The sequence below is a fragment of the Giraffa tippelskirchi genome, chromosome 11 (genome assembly GCF_054371585.1).
Source record: "Giraffa tippelskirchi isolate mGirTip1 chromosome 11, T2T-mGirTip1v1.2.pri, whole genome shotgun sequence".
Classification (NCBI taxonomy): domain Eukaryota; kingdom Metazoa; phylum Chordata; class Mammalia; order Artiodactyla; family Giraffidae; genus Giraffa; species Giraffa tippelskirchi.
Genome location: NC_137285.1, coordinates 9,341,046 through 9,361,629, shown reverse-complemented (window position 1 = coordinate 9,361,629; position 20,584 = coordinate 9,341,046). Strand labels below are relative to the sequence as shown.

The following is a 20,584-nucleotide window of genomic DNA, read 5'->3' as shown; positions in this document are numbered from 1 at the left end:
CAGAGCTTACTCAGTCTCATGTCCACAGAGTTGGTGATGCCATCCAACCATCTCATCTTCTGTCGTCCCCTTCTCCAGCCTTCAGTCTTTCCCAGCATCAGGGTCTTTTCCAGTGAGTCAGTTCTTCGCATCAGGTGGCCAAAGTATTGGAGTTACAGCTTCAGCATCAGTTCTTCCAATGAATATTCAGGACTGATTTCCTTTAGGATGGACTGGTTGGCTCTCCTTGCAGTCCAAGGGACTGTCAAGAGTCTTCTCCAACACCACAGTTCAAAAGCATCAATTCTTCGACGCTCAGCTTTCTTTATAGTCCAACTCTCACATCCATACATGACTACTGGAAAAACCATAGCTTTGACTAGACGGACCTTTGTTGGCAAAGTAATGTCTCTGCTTTTTAATATGCTGTCTAGGTTGGTCATAACTTTTCTTCCAAGGAGCAAGTGTCTGTTAATTTCATGGCTGCAGTCACCATCTGCAGTGATTTTGGAGCCCAAGAAAAGAAAGTCTGCCACTGTTTCCATTGTTTCCCATCTATGAAGTGATGGGACCAGATGCCATGATCTTATTTTTCTGAATGTTGAGCTTTAAGCCAACTTTTTCACTCTCCTCTTTTACTTTCATTAAGAGGCTCTTTAGTTCTTCTTCACTTTCTCCCATAAGGGTGGTGTCATCTGCACATCTGAGGTTATTGATATTTCTCCCGGCAATCTTGATTCCAGCTTGTGCTTCCTCCAGCCAGCGTTTCTCATGATGTACTCTGTATATAAGTTAAATAAGCAGGGTGACAATATAGTCTTGATGTACTCCTTTCCTGATTTGGAACCAGTCTGTTGTTCCATGTCCAGTTCTAACTTTTGCTTCTTGACCTGCATACAGATTTCTAAGGAGGCAGGTAAGGTGGTCTGGTATTCCCATCTCTTTCAGAATTTTCCACAGTTTGTTGTGATCCACACAGTCAAAGGCTTTGGCGTAGTCAATAATGCAGAAGTAGATGTTTTTCCGGAACTCTCGCTTTTTCAATGATCCAACAGATGTTGGCAATTGGATCTCTCGTTCCTCTGCTTTTTCTAAATCGAGTTTGAACATCTGGAAGTTCATGGTTCATGTGCTGTTGAAGCCTGGCTTGGAGAATTTAGAGCATTACTTGGCTAGCGTGAGGGATGAGTGCAGTTGTGCAGCGGTTTGAGCATTCTTTGGCATTGCCTTTCTTTGGGATTGGAATGAAAGCTGACCTTTTCCAGTCCTGTGGCCACTGCTGAGTTTTCCAAATTTGCTGGCATATTGAGTGCAGCACTTTGACAGCATCATCTTTTAGGATTTGAAATAGCTCAACTGGAATTCCATCCCCTCCACTAGCTATGTTCGTAGTGATGCTTCCTAAAGCCCACTTGACCTCGCATTCCAGAATGTCTGGCTCTAGGTGAGTGATCACACCATTGTGATTATCTGGGTCGTGAAGATCTTTTTTGTACAGTTCTTCTGTGTATTCTTGCCACCTCTTCTTAATATCTTCTGCTTCTGTCAGGTCCATATCATTTCTGTCCTTTATTGTGCACATCTGTGCATGAAATGTTCCCTTGGTGTCTCTAATTTTCTTGACGAGCTCTCTAGTCTTTCCCATTCTGTTGTTTTCCTCTGTTTCTTTGCATTGATCACTGAGGAAGGCTTTCTTACCTCTCCTTGCTATTCTTTGGAACTCTGCATTCAAATAGGTATATCTTTCCTTTTCTCCTTTGCCTTTCACTTCTCTTCTTTTCTCAGCTATTTGTAAGGCTTCCTCAGACAACCATTTTGCCTTTTTGCATTTCTTTTTCTTTGGGATGATCTTGATCACTGCCTCCTGTACGCTGTCACGAACCTCCATCCACAGTTCTTCAGGCACTCTATCAGATTTAATCCCTTGAATCTATTTGTCACTTCCACTACATAATCGTAATGGATTTGATTTAGGTTATACCTGAATGATCTAGTGGTTCTCCCTACTTTCTTCAATTTAAATCTGAATTTTGCAATAAGGAGTTCATGATCTGAGCCACAGTCAGCTCCCGGTCTTGTTTTTGCTGACTGTATAGAGGTGCTCCATCTTTGGCTGCAAAGAATATAATCAATTTGATTTTGGTATTGACCATCTGGTGATGTCCACGTGTAGAGTCTTCTCTTGTGTTGTTGGAATCCAGTGTTTGCTATGACCAGTGCGTTCTCTTGGCAGAACTCTATTAGCCTTTGCCCTGCTTCATTCTGTACTCTTAAGGCCAAATTTGCCTGTTACTCCAGGTATTTCTTGACTCTGTACTTTTGCAGTCCTGTCCCCTATAATGAAAAGGACATCTTTTTTGGGTGTTAGTTCTAGACGGTCTTGTAGGTTTTCATAGAACCATTCAACTTCAGCTTCTTCAGCATTACTGATCAGGGGATAGACTTGGATTACTGTGATATTGCATGGTTTGCCTTGGAAACGAACAGAGATCTGGACATGGGTCTAGCTTGGCCTTTAAACTCCATCAGTCATGGCTTTGGCAGAGGGTTTCTTTACCTCTAGCACCACCTGGGAAGGCCAACTCCATCATTCAGGGCCCCGCAGCCACTTGAAGTTGCCATAGTTCAACTCGTCTTCTTTGATGTCATATGCGTTTGTGAGGAAACCTTAGTCACACACAACTGAGGATTGGGAGGCGTTCTAATGTTCCAATAACACACACAACAGGAGGGGACTAGAAAAATGTGGAGAGGGGAAAAAAAAAGACTCGAAAGCATTCAGAGTGTTGTACAAGCACCCTCTAAGGAAGCTGTCTTTATTTGTATTTTGAGAGTGAACACAGATATGGAAAACGCTGTGATGGTGACACAGGCTCAGTCCCTTTTTAACTGACTTCCTGGGAGAAAGTCAAAGACGTGGGGAAGCAGAACAATGGAATGCAAACACAGAAATTACCTCTGTTCACCTCGGTGAGTAAACACATGGCCTAAAGGCAGCCCTTCCCAAGACGTGTCTTTGCTGGAGGTAAAGGCTAAGTAAACAAAACGCCAGGCTGTGTGTCTGAGACAGATGTGATGCTGCATATACTGGCCTCGTGTGCGGAGAAGGAATTTTGGTCAGACCATGACGAGAAAGGCAGATGGTCACATGGAATCAAAAGCCCAGTTCTTTGTGACCGGGCACGTTTCGCTGGCAACGGCTGACTGTACACTCGGCCGTTTACTGCAACGGGGGTTTCAGTTTCCCTTCCCATCCCCAAAGCAGCACAACAGGTAGGAGACGGACGCAGAACAGAGGAGCATGTTGTTACCTGGGTGACTTCAGTGCAGCCTGTGGGAATGAATCCATGGGCCGGGCTGGAGTGACGGTGCCCTTGGCCACATTCCCCAGGGTCCTCTTATGTTGTGCAATGGTTATTTACAGGAGGGTTAGACAAAATAGTTAACTACTAAAGGTATCCCAAAAAGGGCCTGAGAAAATCTGGTTAAAATGTATAACCTTGTATTGCTACGGATGGGAGCAGTCGTTTTTATCTCTTTTAAAAATAATAAAAAGATTCTGTTAAAAAATATATTTATCCAGAAAGATGTAGATTTGAACTCTAAAAAGCAACGTGGATTCACCATTTTCCCTTCTGAGTACAGAGCCACTGCATTCTGTCTGTAGCTCCCTTGCTCATTTCAAGCCCACCCCTTCCTCTCCAGTGTGCCCAGGGCACGTGGTGGGGCCTTCCCAGGCCTCTGGGTGGAGACCCCTCACCACAGAAGGCGTGGAATACAGCCCTGCTTTGGTGATCCTTTGGCCAGCCTGCCCACTTCGAGAACAAGCCTCAGGCTGTCCTGGCTGCTCCTTCAGGGTCAGGATTAGCTGCCTTGGGTTTAGCCTGGAGGACCCTGCTCTCAAAGGAACTGCCTTTACAAATTCAAATCAGACCCCTCCTCCACGAGAAGGAGAGTGAGGTGGTTTGAAACTATCAGTAATTTTTAAGGCTAAGGCAACATCTGTTGTCATCTGTGTATCTTAATTTGATGCAAATAGTTAACCCTAAATCTAAAATAGATCCTGTACTTATCTCCTCTTCAGCTGGGGCCGGAGGGGTGGAATAAGGTGGGGGTGGCTTAGGAACAGCAAGGGTGCCCTAGAAACCCTGTACAAAGGTAAAAATTAAAGAGCAGATCGGCACAGGTGATCCATTTCTTTGGTGAACTGTAAAGAAGTGTCTCCTAGGTCCTCATACACCACGCTCTGCAAAGGCTGCTGCTCTCCTCTATAAAAGCACCCAACTCTGCAAGAACTCATCATCACTCCTTGATAAAAATTAATCTACAAACCTGGGGGAGGGGCAGTGGGAGGAGGGACTGGGTTTATATATAAAGCTGGTAAGTAAAAAACGTGACCTGCAAGCCAACAGAGCTAATGGAAAGTGACGATGCTCTCCTCCCGATGCCTGGAGCGCGGGGGTGGCGGGACCCCAGCCCCTTCACCGGGGAGCGTGGCGGGTGGGCCCGGAGGAGCCCTGGTCTCGCACCTCTGCAGAAAGCAGGGGACAGCTGCCTTCTGCCGCACACGTGTGAGGGGCAGTCCCGCGCAGGCGCAGTCCCTCAGCCGGGAGCTCAGACGGGGGCGGGAGGCAGGCGGGCCTATTTCTCGGTGAGTGACAGCTGGAGGACTTGCTGCAGCTCCGCCTCCTCCTGGCGCAGCCGGAGCTCGCGCTCCTCCAGCTCTTTGGCGGAGAGCTCCATGGCCAGCTGCAGGTCGCTGTCAAAGCGGCTGGTCTCACTGGAGGCGCCGGAGCCCAGGCCTTCGGAGCTGCTGAGAAGGCTCTCCTGGATGGCCCTGCGTTAGAACCACACAGGCGAAGAAACAGTCACCCCCACGGGCCAGCAGCACCTATGTTTCTTAGCCCGGGACCCAGTACCCGCCGTGCCAGGCGCTTCCTGGCCACTCAGTGTGCATGAGGCCATCAATCTCACCTAACTGGGGTGCAGGTGCTGGGTGCTGGTACACACCTGCCCGAGATCACCCAGCCTCTAAGGGCAGGGCTAGGAATTGAACTTGGATCTATTTTAAAGCAAATCCCAACTTCGTCAACAGGTTTTCATATGTGCCAAGACTATAGGAAGATGTTCCATAAAATGAGTCTTTCCAGTTTAACTCCTCCTCAAACGGATAATCGGGCAACTCCCGGTGGTCCGCTGGTTAGGACTCCGAGCTTTCATTGCCAAGGGCGTGGCTTTGATCCCCAGTGGGGGAAATTGTATAAACTTCCCACTCAGGGCAACTTAGCCCTTCTGTGATATTACATTCTTCACAGAAGATCAGAAAACATTTACGGACTGCCTTTCTGCCCATGACACTGATAGAGGAACTGGTCAGCAATTCTGTCACCAGTTCCTGGAAGCTCAGCCACTGCGAGCTTAGAGCTAATTCAATGAGGAACTGCCACAAAGGAAGCAGGAGAGCCAACGTTTTATCAAGTCTCTCCCGCCAGGCCTGCTGCTGCGTGTCCTATGCACCTGCACCAACCTCGGGTTAGTCAAGAGTCATGTCAATCACCTCTCATACTGGGCGTCATAGGCATGTGCCTGGCTGATCCCTCCATTAGAAGCTGGTCCTGAAAGCTCCTAGGAAAGACAAACGGATGCATGTGAATACCCCTTAGAAGGAATAAAGTGTTCAACAAAATGAAAGCAGCAAGAACAAGATTAACAATATTTCAAGTCCATTATCATTGGTGCTGGGTGAAAAACTAACAGGGACTGGGATTATCTCTAAAGTAACACCCAAACGTCACGTAGTGTAGGGTCCGCTACCCTAACTGACAGCTACCAGTTTCTCTTACTCGATATCAAACCAATCTATTAAAAACTACTCAACCTTAGGCAAAGTTTAAATGAACAAAGCAAGTGATTCTGATAGAGCAAGACCGGAATACGTAACTCATTAGTGGTCATCTTTGGCTACTCCTCTTTTCAAAATGTATGGCCAAGGTTGATGTAGCTGTTGGGGGGAAAATAAGCTTACTTAGAACGCGGAAAGGAAAAGCACACTGGATTGACAGGGAGGGTGAGGGGAGGGAAGCCTCTCAGGGGAACATGCCGGCACTGGGGTCCGGCCCTTGGCCCAGCAGCCTCAGAAAACAGGATGGCTCTAAGAATGGGTCCATGGGAGGCAGGGCTCATGCTACCCAAGCTCTGAGACTCCAGAAAAAGCAAGAATGTGAAACACCTCGGCTGGGAGGACACTGGAGTGGACACCGTTCTCAAAGCTTAGTGGCTCTACGAAGGCAGGCACTGGGGCTGCTTCACCATGGAACCTCCCAGCACCTGGCACAAGCCTGGCACAAAGCAGGCACCGTGCAAACATCTGCTGGATGAATGATGTAAGGAAACCATTGGATAGCAGGAGCCCAGGACCACACCAAAGGGCAGAAGCAGACCCCACCCTTGTAGAGCAGGAAGCCACCAAGTCTGGCAGGGAACATCCTATAAATGATGCTGACTAGGGCTATGCGGGCAGTCTTATATGAGAAGCTTTCATAAAAGACCAGGGACATAAAATATAATCTAGGTAAATACCACAGATGTGCCAAACTTGTCATTTAGAACCAAAGACTGAGGCCAAACAGGAGGGTAAAACCTTCCCAGCCCTGCCATTGGTTCTGATACATGTACCTGGCTTCGGCTGGACTCCAGTAAGCTCTGCTGGATGGCAAACTGCATTATCTCATAATCTTCATCCTGCAGATGCACGTTTCTGCCGTTGTCTTGAACGTGGTAGGACTCAGGGATTTCAAACACAGACTGATCGACCTCGAAGTTTGTGAGAGGGGAAGCTGCAACACAGAAGGTGACAGTCCAGTGCCCGAGTTAGCAGAATAAATTTCCACTTCAACTTTTATAAAAATTTTTTAAATTAAAATGATTAATATCAAGATTTGCTGCTAGGTGAGAAAGATTTCAAAGAAGAATAACCTCGACAGGGAAAAGTACCAGATTTTGGTTTTTTTCCTTTGTACCTTGACTTGTTTTTTTAGTAATATAATGCATAATCACCAAAAAAAAAAAAATACAAGACTGCAAAATTAAAAGTGAAGATCTGTCTCCCTACACCCTGTCTGCTATTTCCAAACGCCAGAGGTAACCAGTGTTTACTTGTGTGTCCTCTGAGGATTGTGATGTGTGTGTGTGTGTAGATATACACACAATCACACCAATGTCTTTATCTTTTCCTTTATTATTATGAAAAATAGTAAACATATAAAAGAGTATATAAGACACCTGTAAACTCAAAAGTGATAATAATAAAAACCTGCATAATAAAGGCCTGCATATCCTTCAACTAGCCTAAGACACAGAACACTATTGTACCATAATAAAAAAGAAACTGAAAAAAATCCAATTAAGTTTCAGTATATTATAAGTGAGTAAACTGGAAAATAAAACTAAGAAACAAATCCATTTACAACAGCATCCAACATCTGAATGGGACTGATGGCAAAGGAGCCTGAGGAAATTTGGGGGGTTGATGGAAATGTTCTGTATCTTGCCTGTGGTGATGGTTACATGGGTTTGTATACATTTGTCAAAATGCAATGAACTGTCACATTTAAAATTGGAGGATGTGATTACATGTCACACGTCAGTAAATTCGTTTCTTTAAGAATAGGCTGTCTTTTTAATTCAAGTGGGGTCATATTCATACATTTCTACAAATTTTTTGTTTCACTTAATCAAAACTAAATCTAAAATTTTCTTTCATTCAGGACAGAAATCAACTTCATAAGATACTCTAATGTCAAACTGAATAATCAGTATAATAATTAAATGCATGAATTTTTTTTAAATCACAAAATCCAACTTTTCTTTTTTACCTGAATCAGGCTGGCTCCCTTCCACATGTTGAGATACAGTTTCTTCAGCAGTGCTACAGCCATTAACATTTCCAAATGTAATCCGTGCATTTAAGACATGAAACAAGGGAATTTCTAACAAAATAAAAGCTTTTATAAATAAACTTTATCCAGAAGAGTAACAGCCACCGTTTACTGAGCACTTACTTTGCTGGTACCATGCTAAGTACTTTCTGTAAGTATGATTTCATTTAATCATAACAACGCTCTCCCAATATTCAGATAGGAAGACTGAGATTCAGAGAGGTTAAGCGACTTCTTCTAGATCACAGGAAGTGATTGAGCCAGGATTCAAGTGTCATGAATATACAACTATCCAAAATGTAAATTCTTCACAAGCAATTATGTATTATACATGGTATCATGCGCACTAATTCAAGCCCTAAAACATATTAATGTATCAAAGGATCTTAGTGTCAACTGTCTTCTTCAAATAGTAAGTCTAATTTGAAGTTTCACTTCAGTAAGGTCTGATCTTAAAACAAGGCATGTGTCCCCTTTTTATGCCTTTTTCATCTGTCAGCATCATCTGTAAACAGCACTGATGGCTGGGGGAAATTCCTAATTTTGATGTGCAAAATGAACTAAGAACCAGGACACTTCTGTAAATCACACTGAACTCAAGGACAAGTCTGCCCTCTCCTGTTAAGTCCCCTGTCGGGTGCTCCTCTGCTTGACTGAATGGTACCTATTTTGATGGGAAATCCGGGCGGAAATTCCAGTTTGATGAAGTCTCTCAGTCGGGCAAAATGTGCGCTGGTGCGGGCCATCAGGTCAATGATGGGGACCACCTGCTCCACCAGGGACAGCGGGAACTCCTCACACATCCACAGCGTTGCTTTAAACCTGCCGGATTGGGTGAAAAGAGACGACTGAGGCTGGCTCCCCGAGATGGGGAGGCTGTGTGACTCCTCTGCAGTAGCCTAGACAATGCCCGCTTCCCTACGCCCCGGTCTCCCCAGTTATCTCACATCCCCTTTGTCAGAGCTGGGAAGGGATGAGAGCCACAAAGAACTCACATCACCCCGAAATCAGGGCAATTGGGGGAAGACGACCTGCACCACGAACCTTCGACAGTAAGCAGAAAGTATTGGTAGCTGGGGGAGACTATTTCATTTGATCAGCTGAGGCTTGTCGGTGGTTAAAATCAAATAAGGAATTCTTATATCCAGTCTATATTCTATTTCAAGAGGGGCTAATAATAAGACAGGAAATTTACTGTCACCTTTCATCAGATATAGTAATTTTAATTTTTTTTGGGGGGGTCACTCGGAAGGCAGGATCTCAGTTCCCCAACCAGGGGAACTTGTGCCCCCTGAAGTGGCAGGGTAAGGGCCTTATTAACCAAAGGACTGCCAGGGAAATCCCAGTAATTTGAAACTATTTTTCAAGGGAGGGGCTGGAAGAAGGACCAAACCATGACGTGGGAAATAGCACAACTTCTCAAACAAATAAGAATCTGTAAGTGGAAAATGACCACCGAGTCCCTCTTACTTTTGCGTCCTAATCGTCAGCTCCTTCGGCCTTCCGATGTCCCTGTCTTTCAGATCGAACTCTCCGTTGAAGTACTCGTCAGGCGTGATGGCTGTGGGGTTGTGGGCCGTGGCGCACTCTGTCGTGAGGTCCTGCCGAGCCAGAACTCAGGGGAGTCAGAAATGCCAACGCTGCTGGCAAGTGGAGGTCTATGGCACCCAGCCTCTGAGGTGGCTGTGTTAACCAGCTACAGAGCAGGAAGTTCTGGTCATTAACTTATTTTTTTTAATTAAGTTACTGCACAGAACATCTACAAACCTATTACCAAACTACATGGCCAAGCCTAATGGATTTCTCCATTTGAAATCGTTTCTCCAATCTCCTCTGCCTTTTTAACCTCCTGATTAGAGAAAGGAAAAAGAAGAGAGATATAGACAGAAATATCTGAAAGCATATCTTCAGACTGAACCCAGGATTCAATCCCTGGGTCAGGAAGAGCCCCTGGAGAAGGAAATGGCAACCCACTCCAGTATTCTTGCCTGGAAAATCCCATGGATGGAGGAGCCTGGTGGGCTACAGTTCATGGGATCTGAAGATTTGAAGATCGGGTTCCAGCTCTGTCCTTCTCTAGCCTGTGACACTGGAAAGGTCACTTCATTTTTCAGGCCCTCAGTGACATCCGCGGCAGCAAATTTCAGTTATTGTGAGGACCGAGTCAGAAAATGTCTGTCAAGGTGCTCTATTAAAATATAAAGTCCCGAATCCTTTTTTATTTTTTGGTTCCATTTTTATAGAGAGGTCCTAGTTTAAAACAAATAGGAGAGAAAGCACCTGATTTCTATGTTCACTATCTGCCTCTAAAAATCTCTGATTTTCCAAGACTTACTCATCTTATTCTCTTCCAAAAGAACATCTCAGATTCCAGCTGGGGAGTGCTCTTAAGCCTTTTCAAATACAGTGGCCTGCTCAGGATACAGGAAATGCCACCACAAGCACAGAAAAGTCATCTCCTGTCAAACCATGCTCGAAATCACGCTTTGACTTACCCCTTGAGCACCAAACTGGTGTTCCACAGTCCCGAGCAGAGATTCCAGTGGGTTCCTGTCAGCTACAGAGGGGGGAAAGTTTATTTGACCTTACTTATGATTATAGAAAAAGATTCCCGTTCTACCTTCATGTTTCTCCATCATGCATTAGGAAATCCATCCATGAACACGCCAGTAAAATCATCTCTAATAACCATCAGCTAACATTCTTTCTGGGGGCTTCCCAGGTGGCTCAGTGGTAAAGAATCCGCCTGCCAATGCAGGAGACCTGGGTTCGATCCCTGGGTCAGAAAGATCCCCTGCAGGAGGAAATGGCAACCCACTCCAGTATTCTTGCCTGGGAAATACCACAGACAGAGGAGCCTGGTGGGGCTACAGTTCATGGGGTTGCAGACAGTCAGATACAGTTGAGTGACTGAGTAGTTCTATGACACTTTTATTAAGGTCTCTAAGCTCGATGAACAGAGTTTTAAGAATTCAATCAGAACTACTAAAAAGAGTTTAGAGTTAGGAATGAGCCAGATCTGGATTCCAACTGCACCTTGTGGGTCACCTCTTGTGTGACTGAGGCCTTAGCTTCCTCATCTGTCAAACTGGACTAAAGGGAACAGTAGTGGAGGAGGGAGTTAACAATGATTGCAAGCTTACCATGTGCTGCAGGCCCTGGTCTCCAACGTGCAACAAATCATCTCATCCTCGCAATGACTCTTAAGGCAGGTCTGGTAGCTGAGATGACCATGGCACAGAGTGGGCAGGTAACCTCACAAGGCCCCACCAGCCTCAGTGAGCTGAGATAAGGCGGCCACATGCTGGCCACATTTTGGTTCAGAGCCCAAGTCCTGTCTGGACCACCCACTGTGATGCTTTGCACTAACTCACTTCAGTGATAAATACTCTTCAATATCTTTATCTACTTTTTCGACTTGAATTCAACAACTGTTCTTCATAAAACATCAGCAAGGCCTTGTGAATGGCTTTAATCACAGCTGATGCCAACTACAGGGAAGTGCCGCCAGGAGTGAGTCAGACTAGGGAGAAATTTATCAGGAGGAAATTCGGACTGGCATGACCCCATCACACTGACCCCCGAGTTCAACAGAGCTGATGAGGGTGTGCTCTAGGCTAGAAATGGGGTGGGGGGTAGAAGGGAAGAGATTACCTTTATATCTCTTTTTTTCTTCCTCAGTTAGATGTTCTGTCCGTATTTTGGTGATCACACTCACATTGTTCACCGTGTAAACCTTGAGAGGTGTGTGCAAAAGGAAACAGTGACATGGGGAATCAAAATTCAACAGATGAGCAACAGCAAAAGCAAGAATGCTGAAGCCAAAACAAAACAAAGCCAAAAAAAAAAAAATCCAGCAAAATAAAAATGAGAAATGGTTAAACATTCATTAGGACTCTTCAGAGAAAATACAACAGCTACCAACTTAGAAGTGCCTCAGTAGTTATTCTGCATCCCTGACATCTTTCATTACCCCTGAGGAGATGACAGGGACAAGCTGCTCCTGCCTACTTGCCCTTTGTGTTGCCAAACCCTCTCAAAGAGGGGCCTGCAGTGTAGGCCTCCCAGCTGAACTTCTCCTAGGGGAACTGAACCTGCGTCGTGTCCTTGGACTGATTTTTGGTAATCTTATACTAAGACTGACCTGGACAGCCATCTGCTGGGGCAGAAGGAAAATGGAAAGAACACAAGGTTCTCTACACCAGTAAGATTTAAAGAAAACCAGCAAGCCACTGTTTAAAAGGCATTCCGTTTATTGACCCCAAATTATTAAACTGCCAGGGTCAATGCTCTGTTTTCAAGGTTGACTGAGGAATACTGGGGTCTGGAAAGTCAAACGTTATGGTTCACAGAGAATTAACTGATGACGCCTAACACTGGATTCCCAATGTTCAAAGATTCAGGGAACACTCGCAGCACTGGAGGAACTATTTCTAAGTGCATCTCGCTGAGCGTGATGTAAGCCTTCCTTGCTCACTCAGAGGTCACCAGAGGACCCTGCTGCTCCTGGCAGTGTAGCCGTGAGCCATCAACCCCCGCTGTACTGCAGGCCCAGCGAGAGGCCAAGAGACAGCTTCTCAGTTGACAAAATGCCAGATGACTCCAGTGACTCGTCTCCACTCTGACAGCTGTGTTCCAAATTCACTGACGTCATGTGAGTGGGCTGGGAGCCTACTGATTTACAATGAGGTTGACTTAAGAATGTTGGGAGACTCCTAAAAGCTATCTTGCAACATATATTTTTTAAACCTATTCAGGTGATTAAAAAAAAAAAAAATGAACAAGCATGTTACGTCTAGTCCTTTCTTTTCCTTTTGTTTTTAAAGAAAAAAACTGTCACTCCCACCAGGACAACTGGTACTGGGACTCATTTCTCTACAGCAGTTTCTCTTTGGCCTAACTAGAGACCTCCTTGGGATGTGCTAGTTCACCTTCCGTGAGTCAAATAAGATACAAATCCAAGGAAGAGACACGCTAGACAGAACTTATTTCCCAGAGCACCTCCTCAGCACAGATGCATGACAAAGTCTGAACAGACCCCTCATTTACACAGAAGCTAAAGAGCCGTATGAAATCTTATTTTAAGAGTGTCCTTTTACCTTTGCTTCGTAACCATTAACAACTTCTGCTTTATCTGTCCTCCAGCCCCAGAATCCGGATTTAGTTCTGATAAAAAGTGAACACCACAAATTTCCACATGTACAATATGCCATTCAGATTCATCCCTGCAGCCTTTAAGGTTTTCTTCCCCCAGCTTAAGTGAGCGGAAGACACTTGGAAATTAGGGTCCCCCTGTCCACAGAAGGATGTTGTTAATGACAGATGGCTCAAGCAGCCCCCCGCACCCCCTCCCCTCAGCTATTCATCAATTTGCCTCGCCCCCTCGGCAGAGAAAGCCTCCCCTCTTGGCTTCGTGACAAACGCTGCCGGCAGAGGCAACAAAGGTGGTGACACTCGTGGAACAGCTGTCTCGGAGGAGTGGCGCAGTGACCAGCGTCCTAGGGCTCGCCGCCAGGTGGGGGAGCCTTTACCGGGTCATCCCGACTGTGGGCTCCGGCAGAGTCGGCGGCTCCAGCCCCTTGAGCAGCCGTATCTCAGTCTAGGAATTCTTAGATCCATGAGGCACAGGCCATCCTGCTCCTCGGGATGGAGAAAGCGGGTGGGGCGGGAACTCATGGCTGTGGGGAGCTGCTTGCAGAAGCTGTCAGCGCCAGCAAAAAGGCTTGGGAGGCACGCTCTGTGTCCAGTTTGGTGCAGCAGTGGGGGGAACCATGTCTCAAGCGGTTTTTCACCCTAGCCCTTGGGTCCAGCTCCGTTGGAGCTGCTTTTAAAGCAGCCAGCACTTCAGCAGCAGCTGCAGCTTTGGTTAAGTGCCTGAACCCCTCGTTACTGCACTCAATATACGCCTGGAAAAAAACGCATTTAGGAACCAAAAGCAGCCAAGAGGCTGTGGATCGTTTTCAAGGCAGCTCACCCTGGGAAATGCTCCCATGGCCTGGGGAGCCCTGCCCAGATGGCCCCTTTGTCTAGGATACCACATCCCAGCTCCGCTGTGACGACTGCGCTTGGGCCTGCCTCTGGCCCCGACCCTGGGGTGACGTGGGGCACACACAGGAGGCAGGGAGGCGGTGACCTGCGCCCTGTGTTTCCAAACAGTCTGCTTTTCTTCTGATGAGATCTGGTCAAAGAAATTAGTCCAAGCTGGGGAGAAGGAGTTTTAGGTGTGTATTACAGTCCATCACAGAAAGGAGGGGCCAGAGCCTTAGTTTTCCTATTCATTATCCGCCATTAGTGCAACATCAGTCAGCAAAAACAAGACCAGGAGCTGACTGTGGCTCAGATCATGAAACTCCTTATTGCAAAATTCAGACTTACATTGAATAAAGTAGGGAAAACCACTAGATCATTCAGGTATGACCTAAATCAAATCCCTTACAATTATACAGTAGAACTGACAAATAGATTCAAGGGATTAAATCTGATAGAGTGCCTGAAGAACTGTGGATGGAGGTTCGTGACAGTGTACAGGAGGCAGTGATCAAGATCATCCCGAAGAAAAAGAAATGCAAAAAGGCAAAATGGTTGTCTGAGGAAGCCTTACAAATAGCTGAGAAAAGAAGAGAAGTGAAAGGCAAAGGAGAAAAGGAAAAGATACACCTATCTGAATGCCGAGTTCCAAAGAATAGTAAGGAAAGATAAGAAAGCCTTCCTCATTGATCAATGCAAAGAAATAGAGGAAAACAATAGAATGGGAAAGACTAGAGATCTCTTCAAGAAAATTAAAGATACCAAGGGAACATTTTATGCAAAGATGGGCACAATAAAGGACAGAAATGGTATAGACCTACCAGAAGCAGAAGATATTAAGAGGTGGCAAGAATATACAGAAGAACTATACAAAAAAGATCTTCATGACCCAGATAATCACAATGGTGTGATCACTCACCTAGAGCCAGACATCTTGGAATGCAAAGTCAAGTGGGCCTTAGGAAGTATCATTACAAACATAGCTAGTGGAGGGGATGGAATTCCAGCTGAGCTATTTCAAATCCTAAAAGATGATGCTGTCAAAGTGCTGCCCTCAATATACCAGCAAATTTGGAAAACTCAGCAGTGGCCTCAGGGCTGGAAAAGGTCAGTTTTCATTCCAATCCCAAAGAAAGGCAATGCCAAAGAACGCTCAAACTACCGCACAATTGCACTCATCTCACATGCTAGCAAAGTAATGCTCAAAATTCTCCAAGCGAGGCTCCAACAGTACGTGAACTGAGAACTTCCAAATGTTCAAGCTGGATTTAGAAAAGGCAGAGGAACCAGAGATCAAATTGCCAACATCTGTTGGATCACAGAAAAAGCAAGAAAGTTCCAGATAAACACCTACTTCTGCTTTATTGACTAAGCCAAAGCCTCTGACAATGTGGATCATAACAAACTGTGGAAAATTCTTAAAGAGATGGGAGTAGCTGACCACCTGACCTGCCTCCTGAGAAATCTGTATGCAGGTCAAGAAGCAACAGTTAGAACTGGACATGGAAAAACAAACTGGTTCCAAACCGGGAAAGGAGTATGTCAAGGCTGTATATTGTCACCCTGTTTGTTTAACTAAAATTCCGAGTACATCATGCGAAACGTCGGGCTGGATGAAGCACAAGCTGCAATCAAGATTGCCGGGAGAAATATCAATAACCTCAGATATGCAGATGACACCATCCTTATGGCAGAAAGTGAAGAGGAACTAATGAACCTCTTGATGAAAGTAAAAGAGGAGAGTGAAAAAGCTGGTTTAAAACTCAACATTCAAAAACGAAGATCGTGGCATCCGGTCCGATCACTTCACAGTAAATAGATGTGGAAACAATGGAAACAGTGACAGACTTTCTTTTCTTGGGCTCCAAAATCACTGCAGATGGTGAGTGCAGCCATGAAATTAACAGACACTTGCTCCTTGGAAGAAAAGTTACGACCAACCTAGACAGCATATTAAAAAGCAGAGACGTTACTTTGCCAACAAAGGTCCATCTAGGCAAAACTATGGCTTTCCAGTAGTCATGTATCGATGTGAATTGAACCATTAAAGAAAGCTAAGCTGCTTAAGAATGGATGCTTTTGAACTGTGATGCTGGAGAAGACTCTTGAGAGTCCTTTGGACTGCAAGGAGATCCAACCAGTCCATCCTAAAGGAAATCAATCCTGAATATTCATTGGAAGGACTGATGTTGAAGCTGAAACTCCAGTACTTTGGCCACCTGATGTGAAGAACTGACTCACTGGAAAAGACCCTGATGCTGGGAAAGACTGAGGGCCAGAGGAGAAGGGGACGACAGAGGATGAGATGGTTGCATGGCACCACCGACTCAATGGACATGAGTTTGAGAAGCTCCAGGAGTTGGTGATGGACAGGGAAGCCCAGCATGCGCAATCCATGGGGTCGAAAAGAGTTGGACACGACTGAGAAACTGAACTGAACTAAGTATAACATGACCGACGCAAGGAAAGAAAGGGCTCCTAAAGGGATGACCCTGCAGGTTACCTGTCTCCAATTCACATTCCAGAAACACATTTAGGGACCACACCTGACTGATCAATAAACCCAAGGCCCCTTTTCGTCAGCGATCAATGAAAATCGAGATCTTCCTTTAGGGGAACCAATCAATCCTCAGTTCCTGTCTCTCAGTAAGAACTCGATATCCTGGCACAAGAAATCACGGCTTTCTGGCATCTGGTCTTCTGAGGGACCAAAGGATGACCTGGTCTGCTCCACGGCATCCTTTGTGGATGCTGAGAAATCAGACCTGCGTTTCTCCCTGGGAACCGCCAGGCTCCTCACTCACCCACCTCTGCGCCATCCGCCATCCCGGCTGCTCCATTGCCTTCCCCATGTCCACTCTCTGACAGCTTAGTTACTGAACTCAACGTCTACATCCTGTTTTAAAACCAAGATTCTGGTTTTAACTTCTTGATCAACTGTATGTGCAGAGGCATCTGAAAATGACAGGAGGAAACCCAGCCTCCTCTTCGGCTGTTTTCCCTCTGCCTGTCTCCACTGAGACCAGCACCCCGAGGGCCACTGAGCTGGTGCTGGGCTCGGAGGCTGCCTCACAGGGTGGGGGCCAGGGCATGTTCTGCTTGAGGTGGGCAGGGCAGGAACCCTTCAGATGAGAGAAAAATCCAAACTGCAAACAGAGGATCTATACCCACAGGGCAAACTTGAACGCGGGAAACGTACATGTTTGCAAACATCGAGCTCCGAGTGACACAGATGAGAAGAAAGGAAGGGAAGAAAAAGACTATCCAAATATATCTGACCCTCATCTGCTAAATTTAATCAGCTGAACACTCGTTTGCAGCTCACTAGGGTAAGAAGCAGGCAAGCACACTTTTTCTATTTCTACCAGCAAACCTCACCCCCGCAAGGGGCTCAAGTCCTTGCTTGAAGCACGAGAAACTCACTGAGCACGTATTTCATTCTGAGCCCCACCAAAAACAGCAGCTGCTTTCCAGAAAGTTCTCTTTCAGCAACCCTCCGTCAGTTGCAAAAGGAGGGTTAGCCTGAACTATCGGGAAACCCCGAGGCCACAGGAATACAAAATGCAACTCAGTACAAACAGAAGGCGCGGTCATTGTCCGTCTACCCACTGGGTAACAGCCAGTAACCATCACCTCTCTGTAAACGACACTTCGGACCAAACAATGACCCTGCAACTCTGCTGCTGAACTAGAGGGAACAGTGGCTCTTCTCATGACATCTGAGATTTCAGCTCAAGATTCAATCTTTTTCTCCTTTCACCTGAGAAAACAGAAACCTGGAGATGAAGCCGCTGGCTCAAAGCCGCACAGGGAGCAGCTCCGCCAGTGGCGCCAGACTCCTCCAGCCCTCCCTCTCCTATCTTCCAGCTTTCGGAGCAGAGCCCTAAGCTGGCGGCTCTCACGTCCTGCAGAGGCGGGTGCTCAAGCCTGGAGATGTCTTCCCAAGACCCTTCTAGGTATGGGCAGTCCCTAAACCTTCCTGTCCCGGGAAGACAGCGGCTGTCACCTGGTAAGACTGGTGCCCAGAGGCTGGCAAAAGGGCAATGACCCTGCCTCAGGGGTGTCACTCCCCAGGCAGCAGATACCTGGCCTTTTCTCTTCTGCTACCAACAAGCCCCCGAACTCCACAGCTTGGTCTAAATTAGGGGGAAGGGGCACTGAAGTCTTAACGTCTGACTACAGAAGACTCTTGGTTTTAGTAATAAATTTTCTACCAGAAAGAGAGATAAGAAGAAAAAGAGGGAACAGTTCATATACTCATTAAGAGAGAAGACAGCCAAGCCCAGGAGAACGCTGTCTGTTGGCTCAGACGATGCGGCTTTGGTCTGCAGGGAGTGGGATGTGACATCCTAGGCAAACACTCAGGGCTCACGCAGACTCCCTGGTTTCAGTGTGATCTGTGGAACAAACTCTCAGCCTAACTAATAGCTGTGACAGCCTCTGTCTCCCTCACAAAGCCCTCCCTACCTTGGCGCCGCCCCTGGGGAAGACACCCAGAGTCGGTGTTCTCACCTGGTTTAACCACGGCGCAGACCTCCCCAGAGGTTGCTCCAGATGAAGTCTGGAATCAAACTGAAACCCTCCAGACTCTTGCTCGAAACTGTTAGGCCTCATGGGAAGCAGAGGGCGGGCAAGGGGGAGAACCACATTGAACTGTACACCAAGTGTGAATCTAATAACTACATTCGATACTGGATTGCTTCTGCCTCGGAAACTCAAAGCTCCATGGTTTGGGACAAGGGAGTCTTGTGGACTGCCAAACACAAAAATCAAATTCAAGTAAAATCTGTTAGAAAAGGGCCCATAAAAGAATATGAAGATGTTTCTCCAAGACTTTACCAATGTGTGATAAAAATATTATATGGTGGAGGATGTCAGCTGTGGTTTCCATTTGGTTGTAGCAGAGATCAACTTTAAAGCCCACTAGTGTTTCTTACGCCATAGTAGAAAAACAATTCTAATCCACCCATAGTTTCCAATTAATATATACATGCTAAAAAGATGGCAGTAATGGGATTAGACATGAAAATGCAGAACTTAAATCCGTACCTTTCAAAAGCAATGTTTTTAGTATCGAGGCTGGTGTTAATGACGGGGCTTGTGAGCCGCCTCTCAACCTCCCTGCTTTTAGGTTTCATCAGGTCCAGAGTGAGGCGTTCCATTTCCTGGGAAAGGTCAAAGTGTTCAGTGGTGACCACTTTGTCATCGTGGTTGACTTCCATCAACTCTGCCCAATTGTCTGTTAACGGAAACAAGGGCGTAACTAAGCACAGTGCAAGGAAGGTGCAAAACCAAAGAAGCTTCGTATGTTAAACTGCATCATCTTTCACACACACACACACACACACACACACACACACACACACACGTGAACACATTTCGATGGTGAAAAATCACTCTGAACTTAGCAACAGCACTGAGGACTACAAGGGAAACCATTCACCTTCTCCTTTAAAGATGAAACTCCGCCTCCCTCTTATCCAGCTCATGTTCTCAAAGCCCAGCAGCGTGATATCCACACGCAGTTTGGCACCACTTTTCCAAATGCGACAGACGTCATTCGGGCATATTCGGGAAACCAAGGGCACTGTAGAAGAGATGTGTACTACTGAGAAAAGCCTGAGGGCCCGGCAGAACAGTCAGGCCCCGCAAATCAGGACCGCTGACTTTACTGCAAGGACAGGAGAGGCGAGATGCCGACGGTCATACAGAATTGGGCCTGGCTCCCATGCTTATGATACAAGAAGTCATTCTTAAAGAATGAAAGTGGACTTTCAGTTCTAGAGCCGTTTATAAAACTGCAGATCTATGTCTTGCTCAGAGAAAAACGCTAAATCAATTTCTCAAGTGTGTTCTCAGTCCCAAATGAAATCCTCTTATTGACCGCCATCAGGGCTAGTGTGTGTCCATCTGGCCGTCCTCATCCAAAACACATGCTACTCTTGCCATCTGGCCTCAGCCCACTATACTGTCATTCCCACGATTCACGAGATCAGATGTCTAAAGTATGCTGCTTTTTAACAAAACCTGGGGTCAGGGTGATTATCTTCATTAAAAAGAACTCAGATTTATAGAAGACTCTGAAGTTCTCTTCCTTCATATACTTTTTACTTTGTTTAAATGTTTCATGGCAAATATGACTTCTTCCCTGAAAGGGAAGTCTGGAAGTGAAAATAGCTGAGGATCTGGGAGCTGGAAGCTGTCATTAACTGATCTACAAGACACAGAAGTAGAACATCTAGGAAAATTACTGTCAGTCAATTTGCCTTACATAAGATTTTGGAGCAATGCATCCATTTTGTTAAAAAACGAGCTATTCCAATATTCATCTCATCTTCTTCCTTAGAAAAACAAGTTTAAAAGAATCACACTGAACTACATGAGGAAATAAGGAACTGAATTATGATAAACCTATTTACTAAAGACTTTAGCCCCTTTAAAGTGACATTTTAAAAAAACGAATAATATGGATAAATGTCAGCCACAGGTAACAAAAGGAGGAGACAAAATTGTCTATATATTCTATTGACGAATGCTTGGGAGAAGAAGTCCCATGTGTGTGGGATAAGATTGGAAGGGACACACCTACAATAGTAAGCACTTGTGCTTAAGTAGGACTGTGGGCGACTGTTACTCTCATC

At 45.8% G+C, this 20,584-nt stretch overlaps 1 protein-coding gene across 3 annotated transcripts in view; it reads right to left on the bottom strand.

The window, feature by feature from the left end:
* Nucleotides 1-2,763: 2,763 nt before the first annotated feature.
* The window catches only part of ANKRD13A (ankyrin repeat domain 13A), a 36,013-nt gene continuing 18,192 nt past the window's right edge, over nt 2,764-20,584 (bottom strand). The window contains exons 5-16 of one of the 3 annotated variants that reach the window (XR_014069956.1): nt 19,387-19,530; nt 18,993-19,182; nt 13,016-13,082; nt 11,571-11,652; nt 10,412-10,473; nt 9,387-9,517; nt 8,581-8,738; nt 7,854-7,967; nt 6,655-6,815; nt 5,921-5,980; nt 5,537-5,604; nt 2,764-4,816 (exon numbers count right to left, since the gene is read on the bottom strand). Coding sequence is in view for 2 of the 3 variants with exons in the window: in XM_081546150.1 (XP_081402276.1) it covers nt 4,621-4,816; nt 5,537-5,604; nt 6,655-6,815; nt 7,854-7,967; nt 8,581-8,738; nt 9,387-9,517; nt 10,412-10,473; nt 11,571-11,652; nt 13,016-13,082; nt 18,993-19,182; nt 19,387-19,530 (1,373 nt within the window). In the remaining variant the exon portion in view is untranslated. The remainder of the gene's footprint in view (nt 4,817-5,536; nt 5,605-5,920; nt 5,981-6,654; nt 6,816-7,853; nt 7,968-8,580; nt 8,739-9,386; nt 9,518-10,411; nt 10,474-11,570; nt 11,653-13,015; nt 13,083-18,992; nt 19,183-19,386; nt 19,531-20,584) is intronic. The other 2 variants (XM_081546150.1, XM_081546151.1) reach the window with 2 other exon arrangements.